Source organism: Numida meleagris, chromosome 3 (genome assembly GCF_002078875.1).
Source record: "Numida meleagris isolate 19003 breed g44 Domestic line chromosome 3, NumMel1.0, whole genome shotgun sequence".
In the NCBI taxonomy this organism is placed as follows: domain Eukaryota; kingdom Metazoa; phylum Chordata; class Aves; order Galliformes; family Numididae; genus Numida; species Numida meleagris.
The window spans coordinates 95,740,046-95,767,453 of NC_034411.1; the positions used below are offsets into that span (position 1 = coordinate 95,740,046).

General features: G+C 39.6%; 1 protein-coding gene across 6 annotated transcripts in view; it reads left to right on the top strand.

Annotated features, from left to right (window-relative positions):
* RNF144A (ring finger protein 144A) overlaps positions 1–27,408 on the top strand; it is a 60,038-nt gene that overhangs the window by 8,327 nt on the left and 24,303 nt on the right. For 3 of the 6 annotated variants that reach the window (XM_021390759.1, XM_021390756.1, XM_021390758.1), the window contains exons 2-3: positions 6,935–7,024; positions 25,430–25,575. In XM_021390759.1, the coding sequence (XP_021246434.1) occupies positions 25,441–25,575 (135 nt within the window). In that variant the 5' untranslated portion in view covers positions 6,935–7,024; positions 25,430–25,440. Of the gene's footprint in view, positions 1–5,087; positions 5,109–6,934; positions 7,025–25,429; positions 25,576–27,408 lie in introns of those variants that run through there. The other 3 variants (XM_021390757.1, XM_021390760.1, XM_021390761.1) reach the window with 3 other exon arrangements.

The following is a 27,408-nucleotide window of genomic DNA, read 5'->3' on the forward strand; positions in this document are numbered from 1 at the left end:
GCACTTGAAGGTTGTTGAGAGGTTGCAGGAGCTTTGTGTCTTGATGTTGGCAAGTAGGTCTTCCACAGGATGTGTGGGAAATCCTCTTTATAGATGTTGTATGCATGAGCCTAAGTGCTTTGTGTTAGCCACTCTGAGATGCCAAAGTCTCTACTCTCCAAATGTTCCAGTACTTGAGTGGGAGTGTATCAGAAGTTCCTTGGAGAGTTCTTCCCAAACATTCATCTTCATAGCCCTAATTGCTTCATTTTTATTTTGTGAAGATACAAAGAACTTGAGTGCTTGAAATGGTGAATGCTCTAGCATGACAATAAGAAATAATTTAAAAGACAGTTGTTCCTGCCTTGCATCTTGATTGCACATCGTATTTTAATTCATGTGCAAATGCTCAAGGGGGTTTCATGATAGCTATGTCTTCTATGGTTGCATTACTGTAGGTTAGGGATACTAAGTGTCAAATTGACCTTTTCTTTGATTAGGTGGCTTGTGCCATTTAGAATTAAAATAGACCTACAGTGATGGGAGCTCTGCAGCAATCAGAGAATATTTCTGATTTGCATGAATACTTTAAAGGTAATTTTCTCAAATTTCTCTAAAAAGAAGAGTAACTTTTAATAATACCGATAATAATAAAAACCCTTTAATTTCATTTTCTTATTACTCAGCACTCTTTCACTACATTGAAACAGTAAAATGAGGATAATTTTTTAAAATTGAGATGGTTTGCATAACTTATTTCCAAAAAGTACTTGCTGGTTTTTAATGTTGGCATTTCCTGTGGATGCTAATGGTTAATTATAATGGAGCTGTCAAAGAAAACAAGATGTGAGCTTCTCAAAAAAGAATAAAGCAAATACAGTTAAATAAAGAGGTTTTCATCTGATGGCAGTATGCTTTGGCAGATGTAATCTATTCTGGGTATGTACCCAAATATGCAAATCACATAAACACAAAGAGTGGCTTCAGGGCAGTCTGTCACAAAATGAACAAGAGTATTGGGCATCTGGTGGTACACATTAAAAGTTCATGTTCTCCAAGATGTAAAAGCTTGTGTGTACGTAACTAAGTGAGCAGTCCTGCATGACTGGGGGGACTGGAGTTATTTCAGGGGCTTCTTGGAGGATCATCTGGTGTTAGTGGTGGAGGCAGTCAGACTGAATAGGGCCTTTATTGCTGCAGTGTTATGAATTACAGTGCTGCATACCATGTTCTACATGAGTAATGGCATGCACAGAGATGGGTTGTGTGCTCTCTTACAGAGCTGTATTTTCCTTACTAACAGTTCTTGTTCAGATCATTGCCATCTCTTTTAACGTTCTCTCCCGTTCCCTGTGGTCTCCTGTGCTTATATCTGGGTTAAGGGATTGGTGGTTTGTTCTTCTTGATCCAATGGTTTTTGAGGTTAGATAGTAAATGTGAAGCAGAAAATTAATGCTAAATTCCTTATCTAACTCACTTTCCCATTGAAAGACCACGATCATCTCAGCTGATATAGTGCCTCTAGTGAGTATACTGGTACAACACAACAACTCCATTTTAGTCCTTTTGTTGGCTGTGGAGCACACTGCCAACCAGCAGCAACCAAACTGCTCCAGTTCCATCGCTCTGGTCGTAGGCTGCATGGTGTGCCATTGTACCTGTTAACATCCCATAGACTGTGGACAGTTTGTAGTTTAAAAGGAATTACCCCATGCATTTCTGCTCACCTGGTCAATCCCTGTGTGCCTGAGTTTCAAGAAGCAATGTAAATGCTTCTGGACTGCAAAATTATAACTCCATGGCATTTAAAAATAAACATGTCCTTTGTAACAAAATGTTACTCTTTTCCAGAAGAATACTTTGTGAATTTCAGAGTGTCAGAGATAAGCAGTGACTTCTCTGCTCCCTCTGTGACTGGCTGTCAAAATGAGGTTAGGTTAAATATGTACAGAATTGTAGGTCAGCTTGAAGCTGCCCTTAAACAGTCGCTTAATTTTTGTTTAGTGCTTTAAGTGAATAATAACTTTAAGGAGTTTTTGCAAATGGAGGAAGGAAAAAAAACTGCTTTATATTCTCATACATGTCTGATGGATGGTTAGAAATTTTCCAAAATTCAGCCTTTTATTACTCCACTTGGCACTTCTATGCAAATCATAGTCACAGTATTTTAATATTTCTCCTTAAGAAACTAGACTAGCAAGCCATGTGGAAAAAGCAATTTTTTCCGCATTGTACAGAAATTGTTCAAAGTGGTGTGATATGGCTGCATCTGCCTTTTTAGAGGAATCCATACCATATTTCTTCAGCTTCCCTCCAAATGCTCTTCAAATGCAGTCATTACAAAACCTCCTGCAGTAAAATAAATATGCAATGCTGATTTCATTATGCTAACAGTAGGTTTTGAATGTTTGTTCTTCACTGGAGGGAAAAATAAATATAGAGAAGACATTTTCCATTCCAACTTCTTAATGAGCAGGTGTGCAGAGGGAGTCATCTTCTCACGAAGGCTTAATTGTGTGTGTATTTCTGTTGCACTATTATAGTAAACCTGGTAGTTAAATCCAAGTGAAGACCACCTCTTGTTACAAATCTGAGATGAGGATTCTTCTGCAAGTTATCCAATCCTATCCTAGACCTACTCCAAATCCTGGAGTTAGCTGAGCAGTAATAGCTGTCAGCTTCAAAGTAGACCTGGTAATTAAATTGTCTGGCCTGCCATATTAGAAATACATTTCCCAATTTTCATTACTCTATCTAGTGTATTGGTGTGAGTGGATTTATTAAAACATCTTATTTCACTGTATTTTGAGCCCTTCTGTCTTCATGAAATCACATAGCTTCCTTAGAGCGTCTCACGTGGCATCTGATCAGAAAACATCTTATGGTCACAAATCAGCTAGGTGAATAACTGTTCAGCTGTGGTAGCCTGAATTATGCTTGCCAAGAGGAATGATGTGGGTTATACACCCGGTAAAACCCAAGGGAAGGACTATAGCAGGTGGGTGGCTGGTCCTAGAAGTCCATGGGGATTTCACCTCTTGAAGAACAGTAGTAAGCTGACACCAGACAGCCCAGAACCTTCCCCAATACCCTCTGCATTTTTCTCTTCACTAAATAGCATGGTTGTGTTCTGTTTTAAATATTTCAAGATGTAACCTCTTTAGCCCAGAGATCACAGGACTTGGGGTTGGTGCGGCACATGAACATCATGCACAGCAGAATTTCCCTTTGCCCAAGGCACTGTGTCCCTGGCTCCTCCGCTACTCCAGGGAGTGATTGCTGCCGAGGGAATCTCACCATCATCCCGTGATTCTTGCTTTTCTCTGTTGTGGTGACAGCGTAGGACTGCACAAATGCCATCTCCTGACAGTGCTGAAGGATGCCAGTGAGGGTTTTACATTTTTGCATAATCACAAGTTGTCCCTACAGTAAGCAAAAGTGAGAATCCAAAGCTGAAATTGTGCACATAAACTGTCAAATTTTATCCTCTTTCCTCCCTGTCCTGAAGCGTTTGTCCTTGGACCCTGTGGCTGCTGGGCCATGAGCTGCATCATCAGCTCTGACAGAATGGAGCTGAGGGAGATGAGTTTCACGGCCGTTCGTGCCTCCTGGCTACTCCTGGCTGACACAAAAGCAGATGAACCGTGGGCTGTCACATAAATACAGAGCAGATCCCATAGCCTTTCTTTCCTCATCTGTCACTGGTCCTGTGCTGAGCCTGATGCAGGTTTCCTAATTCTGCCTGTCAGCTTGTGGCTTTGTACAATGGAGCTTACTTGTTAGGAAAGGCATTACAGCATGTCAGCAAAAACAGGCTGGGTGAATGGAGCAGCAGAAATATTAACAAGTGGATGTCTGTGGGAAATAAGCTGGGAATGAAAATGCTTCAGAAGGCCTGGGTGTAGACCAGACACCATCTCAATTTTTATTTTTATTTTTTTTTCAAAAAGCCAGTTACACAGATTACCACTCTTTCTCAGATTTTATAGATAACTAGGCAGTCACAACAATGACTTATCTTTAATGAGGGAAACCAAATATAAATATGCAGGAATTTTCTGGACATCCGTAGTGAGGAAGACAGCATCCTGGAAAGCAGAAGCTCTGCAAATATACTGCATATAGAACTTCATTTAGCTTACCAGTGCATAACTGGAAAGATCGGAGAGGGACCAGGATTAAACTATCCTTGGCTGGGATTTGCTTAAAAAAAAAAATTCTTCTTCTCCTTGCAAAGCATTAATTACAGTTTAATATGCAAATTCTGCATCTGGTTCTAGTTTTCCCATCTTTAAAAGGTCTTTTGAAAACTTGTAGGAGGTATCAAAAATGAGCCACAAGAATTATTAGTGCTGAAACAATTCCTGGTAGTGATTTAATGTGGAATGAATGAGTTATGAGCAGCTTTTATTTATTTACTTCCCTGTGCATTTGTTTTATTGTGTCCTTGTTCAGGTAATTTTAGGGCAGACCTACTGTCACCCAAAGACAAATGTCTAAAACACGTCGGATAGGTTGTTGTGCCATGTTCACCTCTGTGTGATGTATTGTCTTTCACTGCCAGCAGAGCAACGTCATGGGTAGGTTAGAAGCAGGATGCTGGCTCTTGAAACACTGGGGAAAAATAACCAACAGAAAACAGACTGAGAAGATGATTGAAACTACAAAGGGATTTGTTGTTTTTCATGTGAATTAAATGACAAAAAAATGAGTTACAGGGGCAAGGTGGCATGCAGAGAAGATGATAATTCCTTAAGTCCTCTGAGAATACTTTTCAAAATTCTTGGTTGAAACCTAAGAAGACGTGGAAGATCTTGAGTGCCTGAATAAGAAATTCGGTTGTCTGATGAGGAAAAAACTTCATTTCAGGTGGATTATCCATGTTCTTTCTGCATTATTTAGGTGGGCAGGTTCTCCTTGCCCCTAATAATCAGCCTGCAGGCTGGGTAACTGGCAAGATGCTGGCTAATGAGGGGAGAGCCTCTTGGGAAATCCTTGTGTGGGAGGGGATATAAGAGTTTTGTCTCTCTGCAGAGCTTAAAATAGTGGCTGGATGTCTGCAAGAAAATGCTGGAGAGGAGGACGGATGTTTCCACTTTGGTTAAGGAAGGAAAGGCCTGCAATAGGAGGTAAATCTGTGAGATTCCCCCTGAATTTTGGAGGCTGGAAGAGACGTTCCAGGAGCAAACACTGACAAAAAGGGAATGGTTTCCTTACATTACTCCAGGCTTTGAAAGACAGAAGAGGGAGGAAGCTGCAGGAAGGCGGTTTCTGTTGTTTTTCTCCACACACCCCTGCCCCCCCCACCTTTGCTCTCATTGAAACAGAGATACAACTACAGTCACCCGACTGAAGCTAAGTAGCTCCACATGCAAAGTTGACTGGGTGTAGTTCTTCAAACCAGTATGTTGTTTTCTCCACTACTGGAGAAAGCAATGGATCTCTTGAGGTGTCCAGACTGAGGCAGGCCACGTGCTTGGGCCGTGTTTGTTAGCCACGTAGATGCTACCTTTCTTGCTTTCAGACTAGCTGTGAAATAAGTAATAATCTCTAGAGTTCAGGCCAACCAGCTAATGCATGCAATGTTCCCTCTGACCTTCAGCTCAAGTAAGTTGATTTTTTGTTTTATTAGCAGATGCACCATAATTAAAATAGATTTTGATTGTCACTTTTCCCCTAAAGCATCAAGAGAAGGTGGGAAGAGGGCAGTAACGATGTTTGTCCTATTTCCTAATTTTCAAGCAGAACTTGAGGCAAAGAAGCAAGTAGGAGGAAAAGGTTAAAAAGCGAGGAGGAAGTGCAAGAAGGGAGGAGGGAACCTCCTTTTGGTGACAACAGTTGGACGAACAGCATGTTGGATAGCTTTAAGATGTTATAGTGTGTGTGCATACATGCCCGTGGATAAAAACTTGTGCAAATAAAGGTTCCCTGAGCTGTTAGGTCAATCCTTTAGCTACTGATGTTTGTTATTCTTTTTTTTTTTTTTCTTTTTAAAGTATGAAATAGTTTTTTTTTTTTTTTTCTGCATCACATCTCTCTGTGGAAATCAGTGTGGAAGCTGAGAATGTTGCAGAAATTAAATGCTCATTTTCAAAACTTCCAAAGGTTAAACTATGCCCTAGAATGTACAGCTATTAAAAGATCACTCTGATAACAATCATGATTATGAAATTAAGGAAGACCAGAATCTTGTGTGTCTGGTTATAAAATAATTCCAAAGCTGCTTAAAAAAAATAAACAAGGTAATAAAAGATGGCTTTCATGTTTAAAATCTACTTACACCATTTGAGGATATAGGTTTTCTGAGTATTCACTGAAAAGGAGCTGAGGCAATGGTTTCTTTCTCAGAAGTATCACTTGGATAAATCGGAAAATGGGAAATGGCTTGGAATGAAAGCAGAACTCCTGCCAACTGCTGTATTCTGAATTCCTCCTCTTCCCTGGCATCGCATCGTATTTATTAAAATGCTCTGCCTCCAGACTAGCTTTGCTCAAAGTGGTGGGCTTTGCATGGGATTTTGTATATATGTCGTTCTGGTACAGTTTCTAGGAATGCTTTGTTAAATGTGTGGAAAACTGCCTTAATTCAGTGTAGTTCTTGTACACAAGAAGTCCCTGAAGCTATTGCTGTATGCAGTCTGGGATCCTTCAGAGTATATTTTTGTGAAGCTCTGACCATGAGGACTGCGTCTATGTGAGACATAAAATATATTTTTCCCCTTCAGGCTTAAAAATACCTTGCATTAAAAAAATCTCTGTCATAGCACTTTAGGAAGACTTATCCCATCCCACATGCTCATTGAGCCAAAAAGAGTTGAGAGGTGAATTTTTGTCTTCACTAAGACCGCTTGTGCCACCACACGCTTTTCAAAGCTCATTGATGGAACAGAGCGGTGAGTTCCGGTTTTATACAGTCAATCTAAATAAAGTCTGACCCTTATTTTTTGTTTTTCAGGCTTGTCTACCTCTGCATCGAGCCAAATTCCTAGACTGGTTGGTGCTGTCTCATGGGATCCCTGTGACTGACAAAGGAGAGCTTGTTGTGGTAGGCGCTTGCATTGACTGTTTTGGCAGCACTCGGCCTGGGCACACACAGATGCAGTTTCCAATGCAGCCACTCTTTCATAGGGCTCTTATGCCAACAGGAGCTGGAAAAAAGCCCCTGAGAGAAAAGCTTCATGGAGGCTCTGGAATTGTTACTGCGTTCTCCCATAAAAGTCAAAACCACATAGTCCGAACTGCTAGAGAGGAGGGAATTTGTTAAAGTTTGTTTTTAATTATGGAGCTCAAAAAATGAAAAGAGCTGGCTTATTTACCAATTAAATGTAGGAAAAAAAGCAAAAATCTGCATTCCAGTGAACTTCCTAGAAAAGTGCGGGACACAGAGGCTTGTTTTGGTGCAGTTCTGTAACTGTCTTTAAAGCACAGTCTTATTGTACTACCTAAAATAGGCTCATTAGATTTTTATTTTCATCAAACTCTATATAAGAGCCTGCTTTGCTTTCACATACACTCCTTGATTTAGTAGCTTGGTGCTCCACAATACTATGCTTTCAGCTTTAACCAGCAGTAATAATCCAAATAAGAAAATACGATAGCAGAGGAAGTGTTTTCTTTCTTGTGTTGGCTATAGATCTATATGTACTCATGTCATAGCAAACTGTTCATGTATTTGATAAATGCATTTCCAATCAATCAAAAAAAAAAAGTAGCACACATGCTAATCTTCTTGCCTTCTAGAAGGCAGTAAAAATTCTGTTTAAATAATGAAAGTGTCTCCATTTTTTTTCTGCTTGTGGTTTAGAAAAGGTCATGTAAATATCACTAGCATTGGAAGTACTGCTTTATGCTTACCCTCATATGTTGCCATATATGGAAATTAATGTAAATTTCAGATTTTTCATTTGCCTGAGCTTGTAATTAGCCACTCAAAGTTTTCCATTTTCCTGAGCAGTGCCACTTTTGCTAGCATGCATCTTTTGGAAATAGTATTGAAAACTCATACATGTACAGACTAGCAGATTTTTTTTCTCCTTTCCTTTCAAATTGATGCTCTTGGCTTAGTGCTCAAGCTGTAACAATGTTCTTGTGTGACTTTTTTTGAGCACAAGAACAACCTAGTGTGAAAAAGCATAACCATTTCCTCATTGGCTTGAGTTTAGGTATTGAGTTTTTATATAAAAAGCTGCATGTTTAACTTGAGTAACATGTCTTAGTGTGAAGAGTTGCTGCTTAACTGTAAACTTCGTTGAAATATTTTTCTCATGGCATTTTCTTTCCTGCTCACTCTTTTCGTACCAACTGAAAAGAAATATTTTCAGTATCTCTTTCTTAAAAAAAAAATGAAATTAAACAACTCTTCATTGCTTATTTTTATTTTAAACAGTTGATTTAAAACTGTAACACAAAGAACTGGAAATGATTTCTCGTGTCCCTTGCAGTTTGGACTGTAGATCTTGTAACTTCTCCTTTCATAAACTTTCATTTCACAAGTAATCATTATTTCTTCTTTTGAGAAGATGTAATAGAAACTGTTGGTGCAATCATGTTACTCTAGAACATTTCTCCAAGTTTCTATAATAAATGTATAATGGATAGTTTATGCCTGTTTGTCATTGCAGTCCGTGACATCTCTCTAGCTTAGATAATTAATTTCATACTTTGTGATGTATGTTACCCTGTGTCATCTGCATGCAGGGAGTGACCATATCTCCTCCTGATCCCCGTGTGTCAAACTAATAAGCCAGGTTCCCTCAGGCTCCTTCCCTGAGATCAGCTCTCCATCCTTCTCCCAGAAGAGTGCTATCTCTTCATGCATAGTAGTCACCAAATGTGAAGCAGCTCTGAAATTCCTCATTCTCTTCTGGGCTTCTGTGGCAAGTCTGAACAGCTCGGCCTCACTGTGCTCTTCCATAGCTGAAGTGTGACTTGATTTTGAATCTTTCTGCTTCCTGCACACCCTGAAATGGCTCTGAAGGATTATTGGAATGGCACGTATTCTGGCAGAGGTCTGTACTGGAAAATATTTGTGGCATACGGATGCTCATGAAGTATTTGTGTGATGAACAAGAACATACCACACATAATTCAGGCTATTAATACAAAGCAGAAGAGTGCTGCACTCTGATTTTCCTTGTCTAGCTGGCAAAAGCCTGCTGCTTCCTTAGTATGGTAGTGAATGTATTGACAGAACTTGCTGAGCTGCTGTAAGTATTGATTTTTCTTCTCTAAGTATCTTGAGAAAAGCTTGTGCATCTCTTCTTCTTTAGAGATGCTTTCATAGATGTACCTCTGTAGCTTACTCCTGCTCATTAGCTGAGAGAGAAGGAACTAATGGTGAAAATCGGAGCTTGCCAGAAAAAGGCAAACTTCTTTAATAATCTAGCATTGGCTTGTGGTTGTGGAGATTTCTTATGGAGTTTTCTTCTTTATAACCTTTAAACAGTTCTAATGTTCCATTTTGTTGTGAAAGGAAGCCATCACAGTATTTTGGCTTTGCATCAGATGTCATAGCAAAGTTAATGTATTCTAATTCGCTGTCTGTAAGCCCAGTGGCAGCTGAGGTCCCTGTAACTGAGTCGGTGTGCCATGGTTCAGGGATGAGTGTGCAGTGTGGATGATCCAGCTCTAGTGACACATGCCTCATTTACATTATTATTATTATACTGTTACGTTTTGTAACCAAGCTGTGCCTTTGGCTGCTGCTGAGTTCAACTTGGAAATTTTGAGAGGTGAAATGAAAGTTAGTGAAGATGTGAATATAAACTGCTTACAGAAGTTAGTTTGGGGTGTTTTTTTTTCAGCCTGTGAAAGGAAGAAAGAACTGTGCTGCAGAGGTGACAAACACATTGCACGGCAACAGCCACAAAGTAAATTTCTTTTAATTATAGGTCATGAAACAAGCTGTGAAAGTAAACCTATTGACCGTAGTCCACGGGAAATCTCCCCTCTGATAGCAAAGGAAGGTTTGGAAGTGGTGAAAGTAGACAATGACTTTTCTTTTTCTCTTTTCTTTTTTTTCTTTTTGGTAAGTAAAATTTTAGAAAGTATCTTATATCGGCTCATTTCAGAGTCATCTGTGTTCCTTGTTTGCTCTGTTGTTTATATGTGCAGTGCTGTGGTTTGTGCAAAGTGACAAAGAATGGTCCTAACCAGGCCAGGAAGTCTCAGCCTTGAATTAAAAATAAAATAAATTCTTGGTTCTTAGTGTGTCGCAATTATTCCAGACAAACTTTGCATTCTATTGAAATCAACAGCTGTAGGTTACATCTCTGGGCTTTTATTTCAAATACTGGAAGTCTTTCCCCCTCTCTCTTCTTCTGATCTTTTGAGAATTTAGTATTGATTTATAGAACGTGCAGATTGAATGAGCTGTTTTGGAGGTTGTACCATATGCTGAGAACTAAATGGGAGGGTTTTTTCTCCCCTTTTGTGTTCTATGGAACCGAAATCTGGCTGCAAACGTTTGCTTTTTGAACAGATGTTGTGTATATGTGAAATGAGCTCTCTGAATAGATTGTTCCAGGCTATGTGTAACTGGCTGCTTTTCTGTTAAGAACGGATTTGAAGAGTTGGTGGACTTGGGCATAGCCCAGTTTTTTCCCCTATGCAGTGAGTGAGAAGGGAGTAGTGGACACTGACTGCTGCAGACACAAAATAAGGAATGCAGTAGGATTCCAGTACTTAAATGTGCTGGAATGTACTGGCAATGTGCAAAGTGGACAAATAGGCATAAGTTAAGGCATTTGTCTGCTCATGTGTATTTTGACCTTCACGGGGAAGTGTTAAGCAAGCACTGCATACCAGTCCTTGTAGAAATCGACTGTTTCGTGCAGAAAGGTCTTGTTGCTGCATATCAAACTCAGTTCCTGAGCTTTCCCAAACAGAACTTCCACTTTTTCTCCTCTTGAATGAGATTCACGGCAGATGTGCTTGAGAAACTTTCTTGCACCTTCCTAGATTCAGCGATTGCTCTGGATCCTCTAATTTTATGTTACCAGTTTTTCATTCTCCTTTATTTTTCCCATGTCCTTCCAAGTGAAATCAGTTCAAAAGTTCTCTCCATGTCTGTTCTCACATTACTGTTACTAAATTTTCATCCCATCCTGAATAGCTAGATTTTGAGCTCTTCCTTCTTCTGTCTTCAGCTCTGGTTTGCTTTTTTCATGTCTCCATCCAGTTTCACTTTACTATAAAATTATTAAGTTGAGCTGAAACAGTTGTACAGGATAAGAAATACCATTGGGAACAAAGCTGCTGAAGAGCTGTGCATCTCAGAGAAAGGATGTGGGCTTCATACCATCCTTTCCTCTGCCACAAAGGTAGAAGGCTGATTTACAGTTTGCCAAATAACTTTCCTGTTATTCAGTAGCTCTTCTCATGTCTGTCATAATTTTGAAGCACTGCTACCATAAAGACTGGAGCCCAGAGCTGAGGAAGAGGCAGGTTGGTGGCTGAGTCTGTTGCAGGAGCAAGCTCACTGATGCTAGAGCAGGAGCTGTTGCAGGGGCTGTGGAAGGAACTTCTCCAGGAACTTGGAGCCCTCTCAAACCTCACCACTTGCTGTTCCAAGCACAACACCCACTTTTCAACCACGCTTTCTTGAACCAAAACACAAAGTCAGTCTCTCCAGAATAAAAACATTTAATTTTGAAAGTTAGTGGAGAATACAGGAGAGAGTACAAACTGTCTGTGGTGCAGGATAATTATATTCCCTTATGAGCTACACACCACTTTGCCTGCCTTTTCCATCTGCTAGCCACTGCTGGTGTCCCAGCATCCCAGGCCTCCTGGTTACTTCAGGTTGTGAGCAGGTATTAGAGCAGTCTCCATCAACCAAGCTCAGGTAACTTGTAACCATAGGTTTGAATCGTGTCCAGTTGGCAGCTCAGTGTCGAAGTGCTGTGACCAGTGAGTGGGAGAAGTCTCTTCCCCATAGCTTGCATTCTAGTTCTAATGCCATTGTTTTGTGTCCATAATCTTTTTTTTATGTATTGTGATGTTTTTTTGAAGACGTATTCTCCCGTTTTTATCAGACACTTTATAAATGGCTAGTTATTTTCATTCATTTGGTAACTACCATTCAGAAGCCACGTGTGGTCAGCATACGCTTTAAAATATCTTTATATCTTGTGTTTGCATGGCTCTTCCTGGTCTGCATGTCCTCTAATCATTACTATCTTCTGTAGGCCTTTGGTAGCAGGGCTTGGGTTTTCTGTTGTTATTTTAAAGCACAGATTAGACTACAAACGTGCCTGGGATTAATCAGTTACTGACCTAGTTGCTTTGTCGGTCATGTTCTCAAAGACGCTGTTAATTTGAGTACATGACTTCAGCTATTAGACTTCAGGTGTTTAAAGCTTATGTAGCACTGCCTTGGCTTATGGCTGTTGTAGTAACAGCTACATGTTCTCTTTTCATAGCAGCATTTGGTATGGATGAAAGATTCACTGGATTTCCATCTTCTCTTGCATTGTGGTGTCTTCCTACCATGGTCTGCCCCGGCCTAAATGAGTTGTGAAGCCCTCCAAGCACCTTTCATTGAGTTGTGATGCTCTTGCTCCCATTTGTGCTCACTGCTGTAAGACATGCTGTCCTTATGTCCCCTCTACTTAGAGAAATGCTTTTTCTGCTTCTTTTGGAGAAGCAGCAGCGCTCTGCTCTGTTCCTCTCTCCTGTGTACTTTTAAAGTAGCACTGCTCTTCTATTGAATCTGTTTAATTGGTTTCCTGCTGGAAAGAAACAAAAGGGCGGTGTACCCCAATTGACTGGGGCAAACTACTGTATTAGTCATCAATGAAGGTTAACCAAGGATTTCAGAAAATAAATGTGGTATAGCTCTGGTGTGATGGTTATTCTTTAGTGGGGGTTCTTTTCATTAAACTTAAAATAGAAATTCAAACACATTTCAGTGTTCCGTTCCCTCTCTTTAAGAGTTTCTTTTTCCTTCCTGTCTAGTTTTAATATTGACCAACTATTTAATCCTAAAAGCATGTAGAGCTTTTAACTCCTAGCCAAGCACTTATTGTCCTCTACAGGGGCGATGGGGATGTGTGTGTTGGGGGGTGGGTGGAATCTAGAGCCTGTAACAAAGCTTACTCATACAATAGGCTATCTTTAGGAACTTTAATAGCCATATTTTAAATGAAATTTCTATTACTGGTCTCCTAGATTGCTAGGTACAATAAAGTCAACCAAGAGAGAGCAGTCAGATTGAATTTGCTACTAGGAATATCTAAAAACAAACCACAAAAGCTAATTTTAAACACTGGGTTGCAACTCGTGTTGTTTGGTTTAGAACCTCTGGAGCAGTTCCTCTCCGTTTCTATTTTAAAATTGGTATGTCAGACCAATGTAGCTGCTCTTTTGCCATCTCCTTAACATAAAACACCATTAAAGTAAAATGGGAAAAAGCAACAATTACAGAACTTACAAAAAAAGATTCATTTTTTAGTACAGTGGGTTTTCTTTAAATAGGACATTATGTCTTGAGCTGGATGGGTGGCATATGTCTGTGTAAGTGCCATGTAACTTGGCTTGGACTGCAGAGAAGGACCTCATCTTCAGTCATCTTCCCAGAAGCTGAAAAAAAAAGCAGGCTTCTGTGGTTTTTTCTTGTTTAGTTTGGGAAAGCACAAATTGAGCATTTTAGATAGTAGGATTATTTCCAAGTTCAACACGTAGCATCTGGAAAGTGTAGAATGTCTTTAGCTACCATTTTTTAATTCGGCCTGCATAATAATTTTTCTTTCCAGTGAAATTTTGTTTTCCTAAGATTTTTTTTTGCTTTATTTTTAGCATTAAAATATTAAGTGGTTGAGATGATCACATTTTTGGTGCTGCAAACAAAAGGAAAGAAGCTACGGCAGTCAAAACTGCTCAAATTCTGCTTCAGACATGTTTCCTGACACTCAAATGGGTCTAGAGAAAATAGTTGCTGAGATACTCATGCATCTGTTTTTTGAAGCAGTAAATTTAGTATCAAGGATATTTATTAGTTAAACTGCTTCATAACTTTATTACTATGGTTTTATCTTCTGAAACCTGTGATCCACTGAAGCATGCACCATGCAGAGCAACTATCTGACTATTTGTAGAGCTTCTAAAACAGATTTTTTCAGACATAACTTCTGTTCAAGGTGTGAGACTTGAGGTGAGTGTTTCGTGCAGGGAGGGGAATGTCTCTAAGGAGCTGTTTCATGGATATTGTTTCCATGTGGCAAACTCTTGTGACCTTTCTGATCATTAATTGATCACTTGGATGTGTAAGAGGAATTCATTTTATAAAATAGCTTAGGGAATACTTTTTTATGGATATCAGTGCTTTAAATACAAATGTTGCTGCTACTTCCTTTAGGAAGTAAAATGAAAATGCTGTTAATATTTAGTTCCTTTAAAAACCATCAAAACTCATCTAAGAAAGCTATTCATCTGACTGGTTGTTCTTAAAGCTCTTCTTTATAAGTCCCTAGAATGATGAGCACCAACGTAAGCTGCCCTAGAAACGTTTTTCCCTCCTTGCCAGAATAAATCTTACCAAATTTCCCTTGCTTTATGCTGCATGCCGGATCTCTCTGCTAAGAAAAAGTATCCCTGTGCCCTGCATGCGCTCTACTAGCAAGTAGGCAAGCACTGCAGCCTATAGGAAAGTGTCAGTGAGTGTAGCATTTTGGTGCTTTTCCTGCACTGTCACAGAATTGTAGGGGTTGGAAGGTACAACCCCCTGCTAAAGCATGCTCTGTACAGCAGGTGGGTCGCACAGGAAAGCATCCAGGTGAGAAGGAGAGTCTACAACCTATCTTGGCAGCCTGTTCCAGTGCTGTCAGCCTTAAAGTAAAGAAGCTCTTTCTCATGTTCAGATGGAACTTCCTGAGTTCCAGTTTGTGCCCATTGCCCCTTGTCCTGTCGATGGGCACCACTGAGAATAGTCTGGCCCCATCCACTTGACTCATGCCCATTAGATATTCATAAGCATTGATAAGATTTCTCTCTGTCTCTTCTTCTCCAGGGTGAACAGCCCCAGGTCTCTTAGCCTTTCCTCATATGGGAGATACTCCAGGGCCCAGTCATCTTTGTGGCCCTCCACTAGACTCTTTCCAGTTCACTGTTTTTCCAGAACTGGGGAGCTCAGAGGAGTCACAGATGAAGCAGAATGTGTGTGCCGTGCTCAGAGCCACAACCCAACACTGCTCTTATGAATATACAGCATGTGATAACATTTAACACATCTGAACTGAGCATGACAGCATGATTTAGGTTGGAATTACCTTTTACTATGTGTATGTTAATTTGGGGAAAGGTCTAATATGTTCAGGTCTCTTGCACAATACTAAAGGTTAAGAAAGCGAAGTCCTATCACTTTCTTAATGTCCTTACCAAATTAACTAGTTGGCAGTGAGAGCCGTTTACAAGGTAGAACGCCTTGTAGCTTTTGTTGTTAAAGTTTTGCTATAAATGAGGTAACAAAAATCTACACTTCAAGCTCCAAAAGCATCTTAACTTACTATGATTAACCACTGAGTAAGAAGAGAAAGCTACATGGGAATTGGAAATGATAAACCAAAGCCCAGCACCTACTGATTTTTAAGAGCTGTGCTCAGGTTTACAGAGCAGCGTGGAGAAAAGTCTAATAGTGTTCCTCTGCTCATGTTCTCTAAACAAAGGTAACTTGTGACTTGTCAGTGCTTCTTATCTAGAAAACTTTAGCCTGGGGAGCCTTGAAGACAGCATTTCTGCTGTGGTTAACCTGTGCTCTTTCCGGTTTTGCCCCTTATGTTTTCAGTTGTCCCAGTATGCAGCTACTTTTGCCCATGGGTTTCTGTCTTTCTGCCTGTGCTGCTGCAGTTGGGTTATGCATAGTTTCTCTTCCAACCCACTGGCCTACATGATGTGGTAGGTACCACTAGCTCCCATGTCTGCCAGAGACATGAGTAAACTGAACTGCTGAGTTATGCTGTAAGCTTGTGTCAGAAGGGGTTATCAATAGTTTCTTGCAACTCAGGAACATTCTAATCACTAGGTCATCCTTGTCTGTATGTAATCATAGTGGTTCAAGCTATTATAAGAGCTTTATCTTGATTGTGTTCTTTGAAGGTCTTTCACAGCCTGTGCTATGTGACTTGACAATCATTTAAAAGGTAGAAGACTAGACCAATTTAAAGATCTGCCTTGAATCAGTGGAATAACATAGTGAGGATTTGTCTATAGGTTCCCTAGTTGGGCTGTCCAGTGTGGGCAAGAGATCTGTGTCCAGTCATGTTCTGGTTGAATTTCACATTGGGATCTGATTTGGAGAAATGTAGTTGAAAGATGCAATTCTGTCATATGCAAAATGAAGCTTGGGAACAAACAATTTATTCACACAGCAATTTGTTCACCAATCTGGAATGGCTGAGATGCTACCATAAACAATAATATTTTTAAATTTTGTAACACTGTGCTTAAAGGCAGACTGTTCTTCTCCCAGAGAAAAGATAAATCTTTATCCAAGCCAAGAGTTTTTAGTTTGCTTTTAATTTTCACTGCTGTAATCTGTTAGTAATAAGCAATAGATTACATTAATCTCCCTATGGTGAGTCTGCTTTGCTCATGATGGTAACTGGCAACTGATCTCCCTGATCTTATCTCAGTCTTTGAGCCATTTTTCATCATATTTTCTCCCATTGTTCCTTGAGGGGATCAGGGGGATGTGAGAGAGTGGAGTGGTGAAGTTTAGCTGCCCACCAGGGTGAAATCACCACGCTCTGAGGGAAGGTGTAAGAAGAAGTATTTTTACAAGATGGATTATTTTTATCACATGAAGCATCAGGTGCTATTTAAGGATGAACTGTTTGGTGAGAGATGCAGGAGTTCTCCACTGTGTTCGTTATCCGTTTTTCAATCTGGTGCTATGAAGAGAAATGGTGAGTTGATCAGGATAGATCCCATTTGCAGGATGTGCTGAGCAGGCTATATCATGGCTTTCTCAGAATTTGAGAGGAAAAAAACAACCTTTCTTACTGATCTGTAACTCAGTTCAGTTTCATAGCTCATGCCCTTAGGTGTCAGGAGGTAGAATTCCTCTAGAAAATGTGGTGGTTTTTCCCCATTGTTTTTTTTTTGGCTGAGGTGCATGATATTAAACAAACAGAATCTTCCTTTAACGATATTTAAAATTTCCTGCTTAGTCTGTGAAAGGCAAATTATGTAGACAATTTATTTTAGAAATCCTTCCTCAGGTACCCACAACTGAGTGAGTGTCTCAGACTGAATCCCATCCTAGGAAAGTGTTAAGTATTGGACAGAACACTTCTATGAGGATTTCATCTTCCTGTGAAGAATCCTTCTCTTTTCTTACATTTCAACAATATTTTCCTAATAGTCCCATTGACTCTACATGCTCTATAGGATCTTCTGAACTCTTCAGAACACAGGAAGACTTCATGCTCGTCTCTGAGGCTCAGAGCTGAATGACAAGACTGGGAACTTGCTGTCAGTGCTGGGAGCTTTGAAAATGCTCTCATAAATATCTGCTTGGAACTTGGTTATTGAGTCAGAAGAACAAAGATAGTTGCAGTAAGCTAACCCGACCTCATCCCACTCTGAATGAAGTTTTCAGCTACAGGCTTACCTGCTTTATGGGATGGCTGCAGTCTATATGGGGACCGTACTTCTGTATATGTTACCTTGCAGCTAGGATGTGAGCTGTTGATAAAACCCAAGTTCCACTGTTAATATAGAAGTGACAGACAATAAGAGGTTTTGCAGTGGGTATTTTCATTCCCAAGTAATTTGTTCCTTCATCTGAGACTTGTAAAGCACTATGGAAGTGCAGTGCTGGGCAGTGCACCAAGCATGCATTTTTTTTCCCTAGTTACAAGAAAAAAAGACAGTTTTGATTTCCTTTTGGTGGAAACAAGGGAATTGCTCAGCTAGCCTCTGAGTTTCTCAGTCAGAACAAGCACTCCACTCCCCTTGCTCATATTCACATTTTCTCAGTAATTTCACACAGCTTTAACTGTGGTTTCTAGCTTTAAGCTTCCAAGACTTTTCTCTTCCTTTCCCTTCCATCCCCCGCCAACAGAGGAAAAAGCCACAGAGCTCAAGCTTGGTATTATTTGGGCTTTGTGTAAACATAGCTGTTACTTTTCTAAGGGAGTCAACTGTGGAGAAGAAAATCCTTGTGGTATGTTAAAGTTTCAAACTGCTCCTTGCTGATTTATTGTTATTGTGGAGACAGCTCAAAGGGAGCACTAATTCATCTGTTCCTTGTAAGCAGAGAGGGGGAAAGAATAGGAGGAAGTGAGAAAAGGGGTGGAGAGGAAAAGAGCTGAGGGAAGAGGAAAAATCAAAATGGGAAAATACTAGAGGTGGGAGGGAAGACAAAGAGAAGCAGTTGTTTTTGACTGGGTGGTTTACGAGTTACTGGAAAATAATAAAATATGTTACCCTAGGGAGCAGTGGAATTGTCTGTACCTTGTTATAACTTCACAAGCTAGGAAATAATTCAGACATGAGTGACTTCTCACTACCAGTTGGTGATAATTGGTATAAGATTTAAGGTATTTGAAATGAAGGTGTGTATGGGCTACCTACAGCTAGTAGTGGATCTGTAGTCAGTGTAGCCAGCAGCACTACCAAAGTCAACCAGCATGGCCAGAAGTAGGCAACCTCATCCCATAACTGTAATGGGAGCTTAGATAGCTGGAAAGCATGGAAATATCTTCACTTTACTATGTTAATACTGAACAGGTTTTAACTGCGTAGTTTGCTGCCTTTCTTGGCTGAAGAGTACTAGCTGCATAGCCCTTGGTGTACTTACGGTTTTGAGCTTGAATTATTTTAACAAAGGTGGCAGCTACAAGATGCACAATACTCTGGAAATCTAAAAGCTTTGTAACCATCTGCTTTCTTTCAGGACAAGCAAAATCTGAAGACAGTCAGTCAGGAAACTAGTTTAATTGTTTCTGATTTCATCTTCTGATAAACAAAGCCAAGTCAACAGGATGTAGTTCTTTCTCTCTGAATGTATCCTGGTTGTTGCCAGCATCTGCTGAAATGCTTATTCATATCACAATCCCTTTTAAGAACAATTATACTGCTTTTATTTCAGCCAATTGTCAGTGGAGAAGCAAGCTGTTCTTTGTGGTTCCCCCCCTGAACTATTGTTTTTTTGGTCAGGATGCTGATGAATTGTTTCAGTCGGTTTGATCTCAGACAGACTACTGTCTCAATTGTGTAATCTTAGTTCTGCTTTGTTTAAATTTGGGAAGAACTACAATGTGTAGCATCGCTCTTCGTATGGAGAAAACCTTTTATTTCCTAGATTCTGCATGCAGCTGATTTTCCTGTCTCTCAAATACTCAAAGAGTTTAAACATTTCAACTGTTAATGATTTAACCCCTGGTCTTCCATACCTTGACATGAACTTAGTTGTTGCCATAACAATTATAGATTTTTAACTTGTTCTTGGCCCTAGTATTCGAAGGCGGTGGCTCACTGCATTAAAGAGGCATTAGAAGACAGCTGGGAATTCATGGGCTTTCTTAATGAGGGTCAAATGGGTTCATGACCCTTAAAGCAAACAGATGAGATAGGCAGGCCCTTTTCTCTTGAGCAGAACGTTTGTGCTGTGTTTCTGCCTGTTCAGATCCACCTGATGTACCTGTGCTACAGTATCTAGGCTTTTCCTCTAGTAGCTGGGACAGATTTTCCTGTTCAGGGTGGAGGAATGTATCTTTCCTCATTCCTTCAAATCTTCCTGCTCTTTCCCTTCTTTTCTCTCACCAGTATTTCTTTCAGACATAATCAAATGATTTTTATTTTTCCTTTAAATTGTTTTATTCAGGCCTACAGAGCTCGAATAGCAGACACACCCAGTTTATTTCAGGTTGCTGCTGCTTGGCAGTGTTTCCAGAAGCCACAGTGGCACCAGTGCTGGTGACAAACACAGGAAGATGCAAGGTCAGAAAATTCTTTGGCTCTGTCACGTTGCACAGAGGCTGCATTTTTCAGTATGGATGATAGGATCTTGCACTCTGAGGCATTTCTGCATCTCAGCTTGCAGGTTATCTTTTAGACGAAAGAGGAGTTTCTGGTGTGTCTTCTTTAGCAGTCAAAGCTTTTAAAAATTTGTTTTCTTTGTTTCAGTAACACCTCTTCCTCTACATCTATCCATGCATTTGATAGGCAACACTTTATGCATCCATACATCTACAAATTGTCCGTTACCTTTCTAATACTTAAAAACTTTACACGGTCTGTGCTGTAATCAAGCCAAGCTGTTAAAATTTTCATTTTATGCCTTCTAATATGATATCTAATTAGTAAGATAAGTGGGGGGGAAAAAAGTCCCATCAGCCAGCCTGTTCAACAAAGACTTTTTTTGAAAGTCCCCTAACTCAGTTATGTGTCTCAGAAGCAGTCCAGCACACTTTTGCATTCTTGATACTACTGTTCAGTAGTATTGCTCAGTTTTCTTGGTCATTGCCACATCTGTGATTTTTATTGTATATTTCATGTATACATTATAGTATGCATATACACAAAATACAGTCACATACATACCTATGTGCCTATGTTTGCCAGGAGGATAAAGCAAACAAACACTGGCTATTCGTGGGGTGGATGTGGATCATTGGAAAAGTTCATTTCAATTTCATCTCCACTCAGGAGGGAGCCCATTTCTCATGCTTTACTAGCCAGAATATTGAAGCTGTTGACAGAGCACCAGGCTTTTACATGGTCTTTTATTTATTCTGGGCCCAGGCCATACCACAACTTGAAGATGAGAACAGAGATGATAAGCTTGATGTTGAGGGTCAACCAGTGCTCTAGTTCCAGTGTGCCAGGTAATAGCCTTTCTGCATGTGACTTCACTTCAGAAACATGCATGTTTTTTTTCCATAGAAGTAAAATATTTGGAGAAACTGAACTATAGCAGGTGTGTTTGATTCCTTCTAGGAGGAAATGTAGCCTGGGTTATGTTAACTGGAATTACTTTGACAAAGAAGGACAACAGAAATGAGAACAAATTTTAAATCTCATTTAAATCCTTTCCTTTGACTTCTAAAAGAGCTGGTTTTCATCTTACCAGTAAATACAGTTAGACATTAAGATACAACTTTAAGGCAGGTAACTTTAAAAGTACATGACTAACTGTTTTAGTTTAGAAATCAAACCTATCTCCAATCTAAAGCTGAAATTAAGATTAGGTTGGAAGCTCTATTTTGAGTCTTACTTGGTGAAAAAGACCCACCAACTAAAGCACACAGCATGTTCAGCTCTTGGCTTATCAAAGATCAAATCTTCCATTTGTTCTTACTTAACAATGTAGTCTGTGTAGGTAGGCCAAAACCTAAGGTCAGGAATCCCGTTTATCTTAAGTCGTCAGTTGTTGTGCAGAAATAACAAACTGCTCATTTCCCCTCCATGCTTATCTCACAGAAGGCATGATAATCACATTTGAAATGTATTAACAGTGTTACAGCAACAAGAATTCTGTCATTTCCATGTCTTTCCACAGTGGTTCCTCTTTTCTGTGGACATGCACATGGCTGCAGAATTAAACAGTCATTAATCAGGTTGCTGATTCTTTACGAAAAGAAGGCTCTAAATAAAAAAAAATTACATCAGCTATTTCTTGTGATTCCTATTTCCAGCTTTTTGGGATTCTGTCCTAGAAAATGTGCTGCATTACCATATTTTTACAGATTCAGTTTTACCGTATATGGATGTATTCTGCAGAAATATGTAAATGAGAGCGACTATGATCACGCTGGAGTTTGGAATCTGAACTGAAGGCTATCTTCTATTCTGCTTTTCTATGTCTAATAAGTCTGACTTGGTTCATTTGTTGCCAGGATCTGTGGAGTGCATGTGTTGTGTTTGGTAGCCCAGTCTCGATTTGTAGTGGCCTAAGTATTAACTGGGATAAAATTTGTTTAGGAGTTGGATTGGACTGAAGCTATACCTTTGCTATCTATATTTCCAAGGGCCTCCTAGCAGATACTCAAAACTTTCTGCTATCTGGAGCTGTAAGTGGCATTCTTCGCCACAGAAATACTACAGTATTTATTTTTCACTTGCTTGGTCCTCTACATTTTCTTTCTTCTTGCTGTTGCTTTACACTCTTCCTGAAGCACTGTATGTCACTAAAAGCACGTGAGAATACAATGTGAAGCCATAAAAGACCTGGCTATGGAACATTAGGAGTCTTTATCAGATTTCGACTGAAGGTTATTTGTCTTCTGCTCTTCTGTGAATTTGTAGGGTTGTTGGGAGCATTATGATGTAAGCCCATAAACTTGTTATTTAGTTACAAAACTGTGCCAGATGATCATGAAGAAAGTTACATTTCTGGTGTGTTTCTTTAACAAGGATGACCAGCAGAGATACTCCACTTGAACATGGTAGCTTTCCATTATGGTTTCCAATTCCAAGTGGCAGATTCCATGTTCTTTGCTTTAGTGCCACCAGTGACAAACGTTATTGTTTTTTTTCCTGTTCCTATTGCAAATGATTGTAAGACTTCATCATTAAAAGACTATTTTAACGTGGATTTAGCAAATAATTGAGGTCGTAATGAATGTACATGCATATTAGGCTGCAGTATGCTTAAGTCAAAGGTGAAAATTATGACTCTATCTTCTGCCTTTTGCGCACTATTTTGAAAGTGACATACAAAAAACTAATGAGACTGATTTGGTGGCCTGAAGCTGTTTTTTTTTTGTTTTTTTTTTTTTTTATGACAGCATGGGGCAATTGTTCTTGTAAGTGGCTTGGGAATCAAATAAGCACTATTTTTTTTTTTTTTTAAGCATGCCTGTATGATCAAAGGGAGGTAATTGGCCTCTGCTGCTTGTATTCCTGTCTCAGCAGCAGCAGCTGCTTGGCAAGAAGGGTGATGAAGAAGCAGACTGTGATCTACTGCTATTTGACGCTATGGTCAGATTTTGCTTTCTGTTATTGTGGTTGAGTTCAAGTCATGGGTTAGATGTCACCTCCTATCGGGCAACCAATTTCCACTGGGCTGCAGGTTGCTAGCTTGGAAGAAGTTTTGCTTTGCTTCAATCTTTGCCAGAGAAGACAAAAGAAGAGAAATATTTCACACTGAGTTGTTGCAGTTGTGCTGCAAAAAAAAAAAAAAAAAAATTATCACAGTGATACCAGTAAGCCTCTGTTAAAAGTCCTAGGGAACGTGGGTAAGACTTGAAGACTTGGAGCTGAAAGGTTAATATTTTCCCCCAGTATCATCGCTTAATGACAGGCACTGAATATACTTAGAACTTCTTTTAGTCTGGATTTTATTGTATTGGTATATTTGGTGATCTTTTAGTCTGAATTGGGTCAAATTTTACATCTTTACACTAAAGAAAGCTTGCTAGAACTTTTGTCTGCCTGACATATGCAAGTGCACCCATAACTTATTTCTCTCTTCATTGTTCATCTGCTGATTTCATAGAATCATGGAATCATAGAATTAGCTAGGTTGGAAAAGACCTACAAGATCATCTAGTCTCCATCTCCTTGTTTCCATAAGTAGTAGATGTGCAATAAACTGTGCAGGATGAGCAAAGGACGCAGAAGCTGACAGAAAGCAGATTGGGTGGTATTTGATCATTACTTCTCAAATATTTCATAATTCTAGCTGTGAATGTCAGATATACCAGAGTTGGGAAGAAAATTTATGCTGATATTTTGTGTTAAATCAAAAAAAAGTAGTGGGAATTGACAGTAGTCTAATAGCCTCCAAAACCTTAGGCTCTAATTTGTATCACAGTGTTGGACTTTCGTGTTAAAGTCTCAGAAAAGACAGCATAGCCATTCTTATTTTGTGACTTGGAGCCATTATTCATGTGCTCTTCTGCAGGGATGTTTTACCTGTTTCCTTTGAAACTGTAGGGTTTGTGTAGAGGTTTTCAGAGCAAGTGATCCTGAGCATCCCTGGAAATTGAATAGTTTAATCTTTTCTCCCTGATGGCTGTACTAGAATGAAATACAATGAGGCTTTGCTTTTTTGGTGTCCTTTATGTACCTTTTAAAGGGCATCTTCCAATGGGTTAGACTGAATAGAGAACTAATGCAAAATCTTCACTTTGTTTCAAAGAATTTAGAGGCCTTGGTGGAGTCATGTCCACAATGAACTGAGTATCAAGGGCTTAGACAAACACTTCTTTGAATTCCCCATGTGATTTGTTTGGGGGCAAAATGCCATCTTTTGCTTGAACATCTGCCTAAACCTCAGCCAAAAAACACAAAGGTCATATTTATCACAGTTCTGTTAGTTTTAGGAAGTTTGCAGATGATAGAGTTTAGATATTGAAGTTCGTGCAAGTGCCAATAGGGGGAATAAAAAAAAAAAAAAGCTGTGAGCATAGTTGGGGTATTGTATCATCCTATATGGGGAAAAGTAAGGAAACAGCTGATTTGGGGAAGGGCAGTGGTGAGATAATGTAGTTCTGAGATGGGAATTTCCCACTTCTGGAAGGTCAGTAACACCATGAACAAATCATAGTAGTAAATATGACATTAAGATTGGTTATGCTTCATAAGTTACCCTAGCTGATTTGAAGGAGTGTGGTTTTTGTTTGCTTTTTCTTCATCATATGTGTAACTTGTAAATTAGCTTTTCTCTTTGTGATAATGTATTTGATAGGTGTGAGATTGTTTTCTTTCTCCTTAGTCATTTGACAACTCTCCATCTGGGCCCTGAAACCTAGGATAAAGATGCTCTGCATAATCCTATCCTTTTGCTGTCTTGAGGATGGTATAAAAGTACTATAGAATCTTTTTATAGCACATTTTTTTGTTGTCTTATTTGTCCCAGTTGTTTGCTGCTGCAGCAAAGTTGTGCTTTCAGCATAGAGCAAGGGTTGAGAGAAAAAAGCAGGCTTAGAAATGCTGAGGATGCTCAGAATATCCACTGTTTTTTCTAAAATTAGCTTAGCAAACTGATCAATCTGTCATGCTCTTAGGAACAAAAAATATCTGGTGCTGTGAGCTGTAATACCATCAGATTGGAAAAGGGACATAATGGATGTTTGGCTCTTAGAAGAGACGCTGCAAATATTGCTTGGGTAGCTGGAGCAAGGAGAGCTTAAGGAATGTATTTTAAGTAATGGGTAATCAATGTAGGTCAAAGTAAGGTAATAACTACTGCTGAAAATGACAAGAATTGGGAATGAGATTGTGTTTAATGTCAGACACAAATCTATGACCTAAGGATGTGTCCTGATTGCTGATGTGACATTTTGACAGTGCATCCCATGGCTTTTTCCTTTTGCTTGCATGCCTTGTCAGGCAGGGGATGTATATTTACCCCAAGTGCTGACACTGCCCAATCAATCATTGCTATTTATATTGTTTCTAAATATCTATCAGGCAGAAGCTGACAGTGGGGTTTGCAGTGGCAAAAGAATGCAGAGTATCAGTATGAGTGATTGAGCATCTTGACTTTTGCTCTGTTTTTCAGACTGCTCTGCAATGACTACAGCAAGATATAGGCCTACCTGGGACTTGGTACTTGACCCGTTAGTGTCCTGCAAGCTCTGCCTTGGTGAATATCCTGTGGAGCAGATGACAACAATAGCACAATGCCAATGCATCTTCTGTACCCTGGTGAGTTTGCCTTCTTTTTATTAGGCATAGAAAATAATCCAGAATTCTTAAGAGAAGAAATTATATGCATTTTTACTGAGTGTGCTTCACATTGAAGTGTTGACGTTACACTAGAAGTAGAATCATGGAATCACCAAGGTTAGAAAAGACCTCCAAGCTTGTGCAGTCCAACCGTCCACCTACCACCAATATTTCTCCATTAAACCATGTCCCTTAGTACAACATATAAATGTTTCTTCAACACCTCCAGGGATGGTGACTCCATCACCTCCCTGGGCAGCCCGTTCCAGAACCTGACCACCCTTCTGGAGAAGAAATTTTACTTAATGTCCAACCGGAATCTCCCCTACTACAACTTAAGGCCATTCCCTCTAGTCCTATTGCTAGTTAGGTGGGAGAAAAGGCCAACCTCCACCACACCACAACCTCCTTTCAGGTAGCTGTAGAGACCGATAAGGTCTCCCCTGAGCCTCCTCCTCTCCAGACTAAAGAATCCCAGTTCCCTCAGCTGCTCCCCATAAAACTTGTGCTCCAGACCCCTCACGGTGGGTGGACACTCTCCAGGGCCTCAGTGTCTTTCTTGTAGTGAGGGGCCCAGAACTGAACACAGTACTCAAGGCGCGGCCTCATCAGTGCTGAGTATAGAGGGATGATCGCTTCCCTGCTCCTACTGGCAACACTATTTCTGATACAAGCTAGGATGCCATTGGCCTTCTTGGCCACTGGGCACACTGCTGGCTCATGTTCAGCCAACTGTCAACCAGCACCCACAGATCCATTTCTTCCACACGGTCTTCCAGCCACTCTGCCCCAGTCCTGTAGCATTGCCTGGGGTTGTTGTGGTCAAAGTGCAGGACCTGGCACTTAGTCTTATTGAACTTCATCCCATTAATGGATGCCGGTGCTGCATACTTGACACAGAGACTAGCAAATAAACTTCTCAGTTTTCCTATTAAAAAAGTAAATAAAAATAACTTAGTGCTTTAGTATATTGTGCACAGCTACATCCTTAGCCAGATTATTCACGTTTACTTTGCTCTCTCTTCTGTTTGTGGCTTGGATTTTTTTTTTTGCTGTTGTTGATTTTGTTTTGCTATGAACTTGCTAGAAGAAGTAGAAAAGTATCTCATGTATTATTTATATTAATTTTATTCTATAATTCTAGAATCACTTAATAGTTCATTGTTTTTTTTATTGCTATATTGCACAAATACATTCCTGGTATGGTTTTAAAGTAGAAAACACTGATGAACACAAATGTAATGTTTAGCAAGGATCATCCTCACAGTGCATTAATATTGCTCATTTATAAACAGAGAAATAAAAGTAATAGAAGCTTCCCACCCATAATGGCGATTTGGAATAAAAATATTAGATCTTTTAATTTTGTGATGACTGCAAGTACACCAAAAATCTTGTAATTATTCAGCAGTGGAAAAATTACAGTAATACCAATAAGAACATAATTTCTAGGATATATCATATTCAAAGATTTTAAGCATCATAAACTCTCGAGAAACTATGGGTTCAGATATGGGCTCAGCTAATTTTTAACTTGAAAGTTCTTTTCAACAGACTTTTTCTAGTGTTGGCATCAGAATTTTTAAATGGTCTTTTCTGGTTCTTTTTGCATCTAGAAATATTACCTGTTTTTTCATAATTTGTTTTTTGCTGATGATTATCAAGAATATAGATGGTTACCAACAATACAGACAGCTCCTTTTTGTTACTGTTTGAAAAAGAAGCAGTGTGAGCAGCTCAGATTCTAATACATGTAATATTGCAAAAAATCCAAATTGCCACAAACAAGTTTCGCATTTACGTTCCATAGGA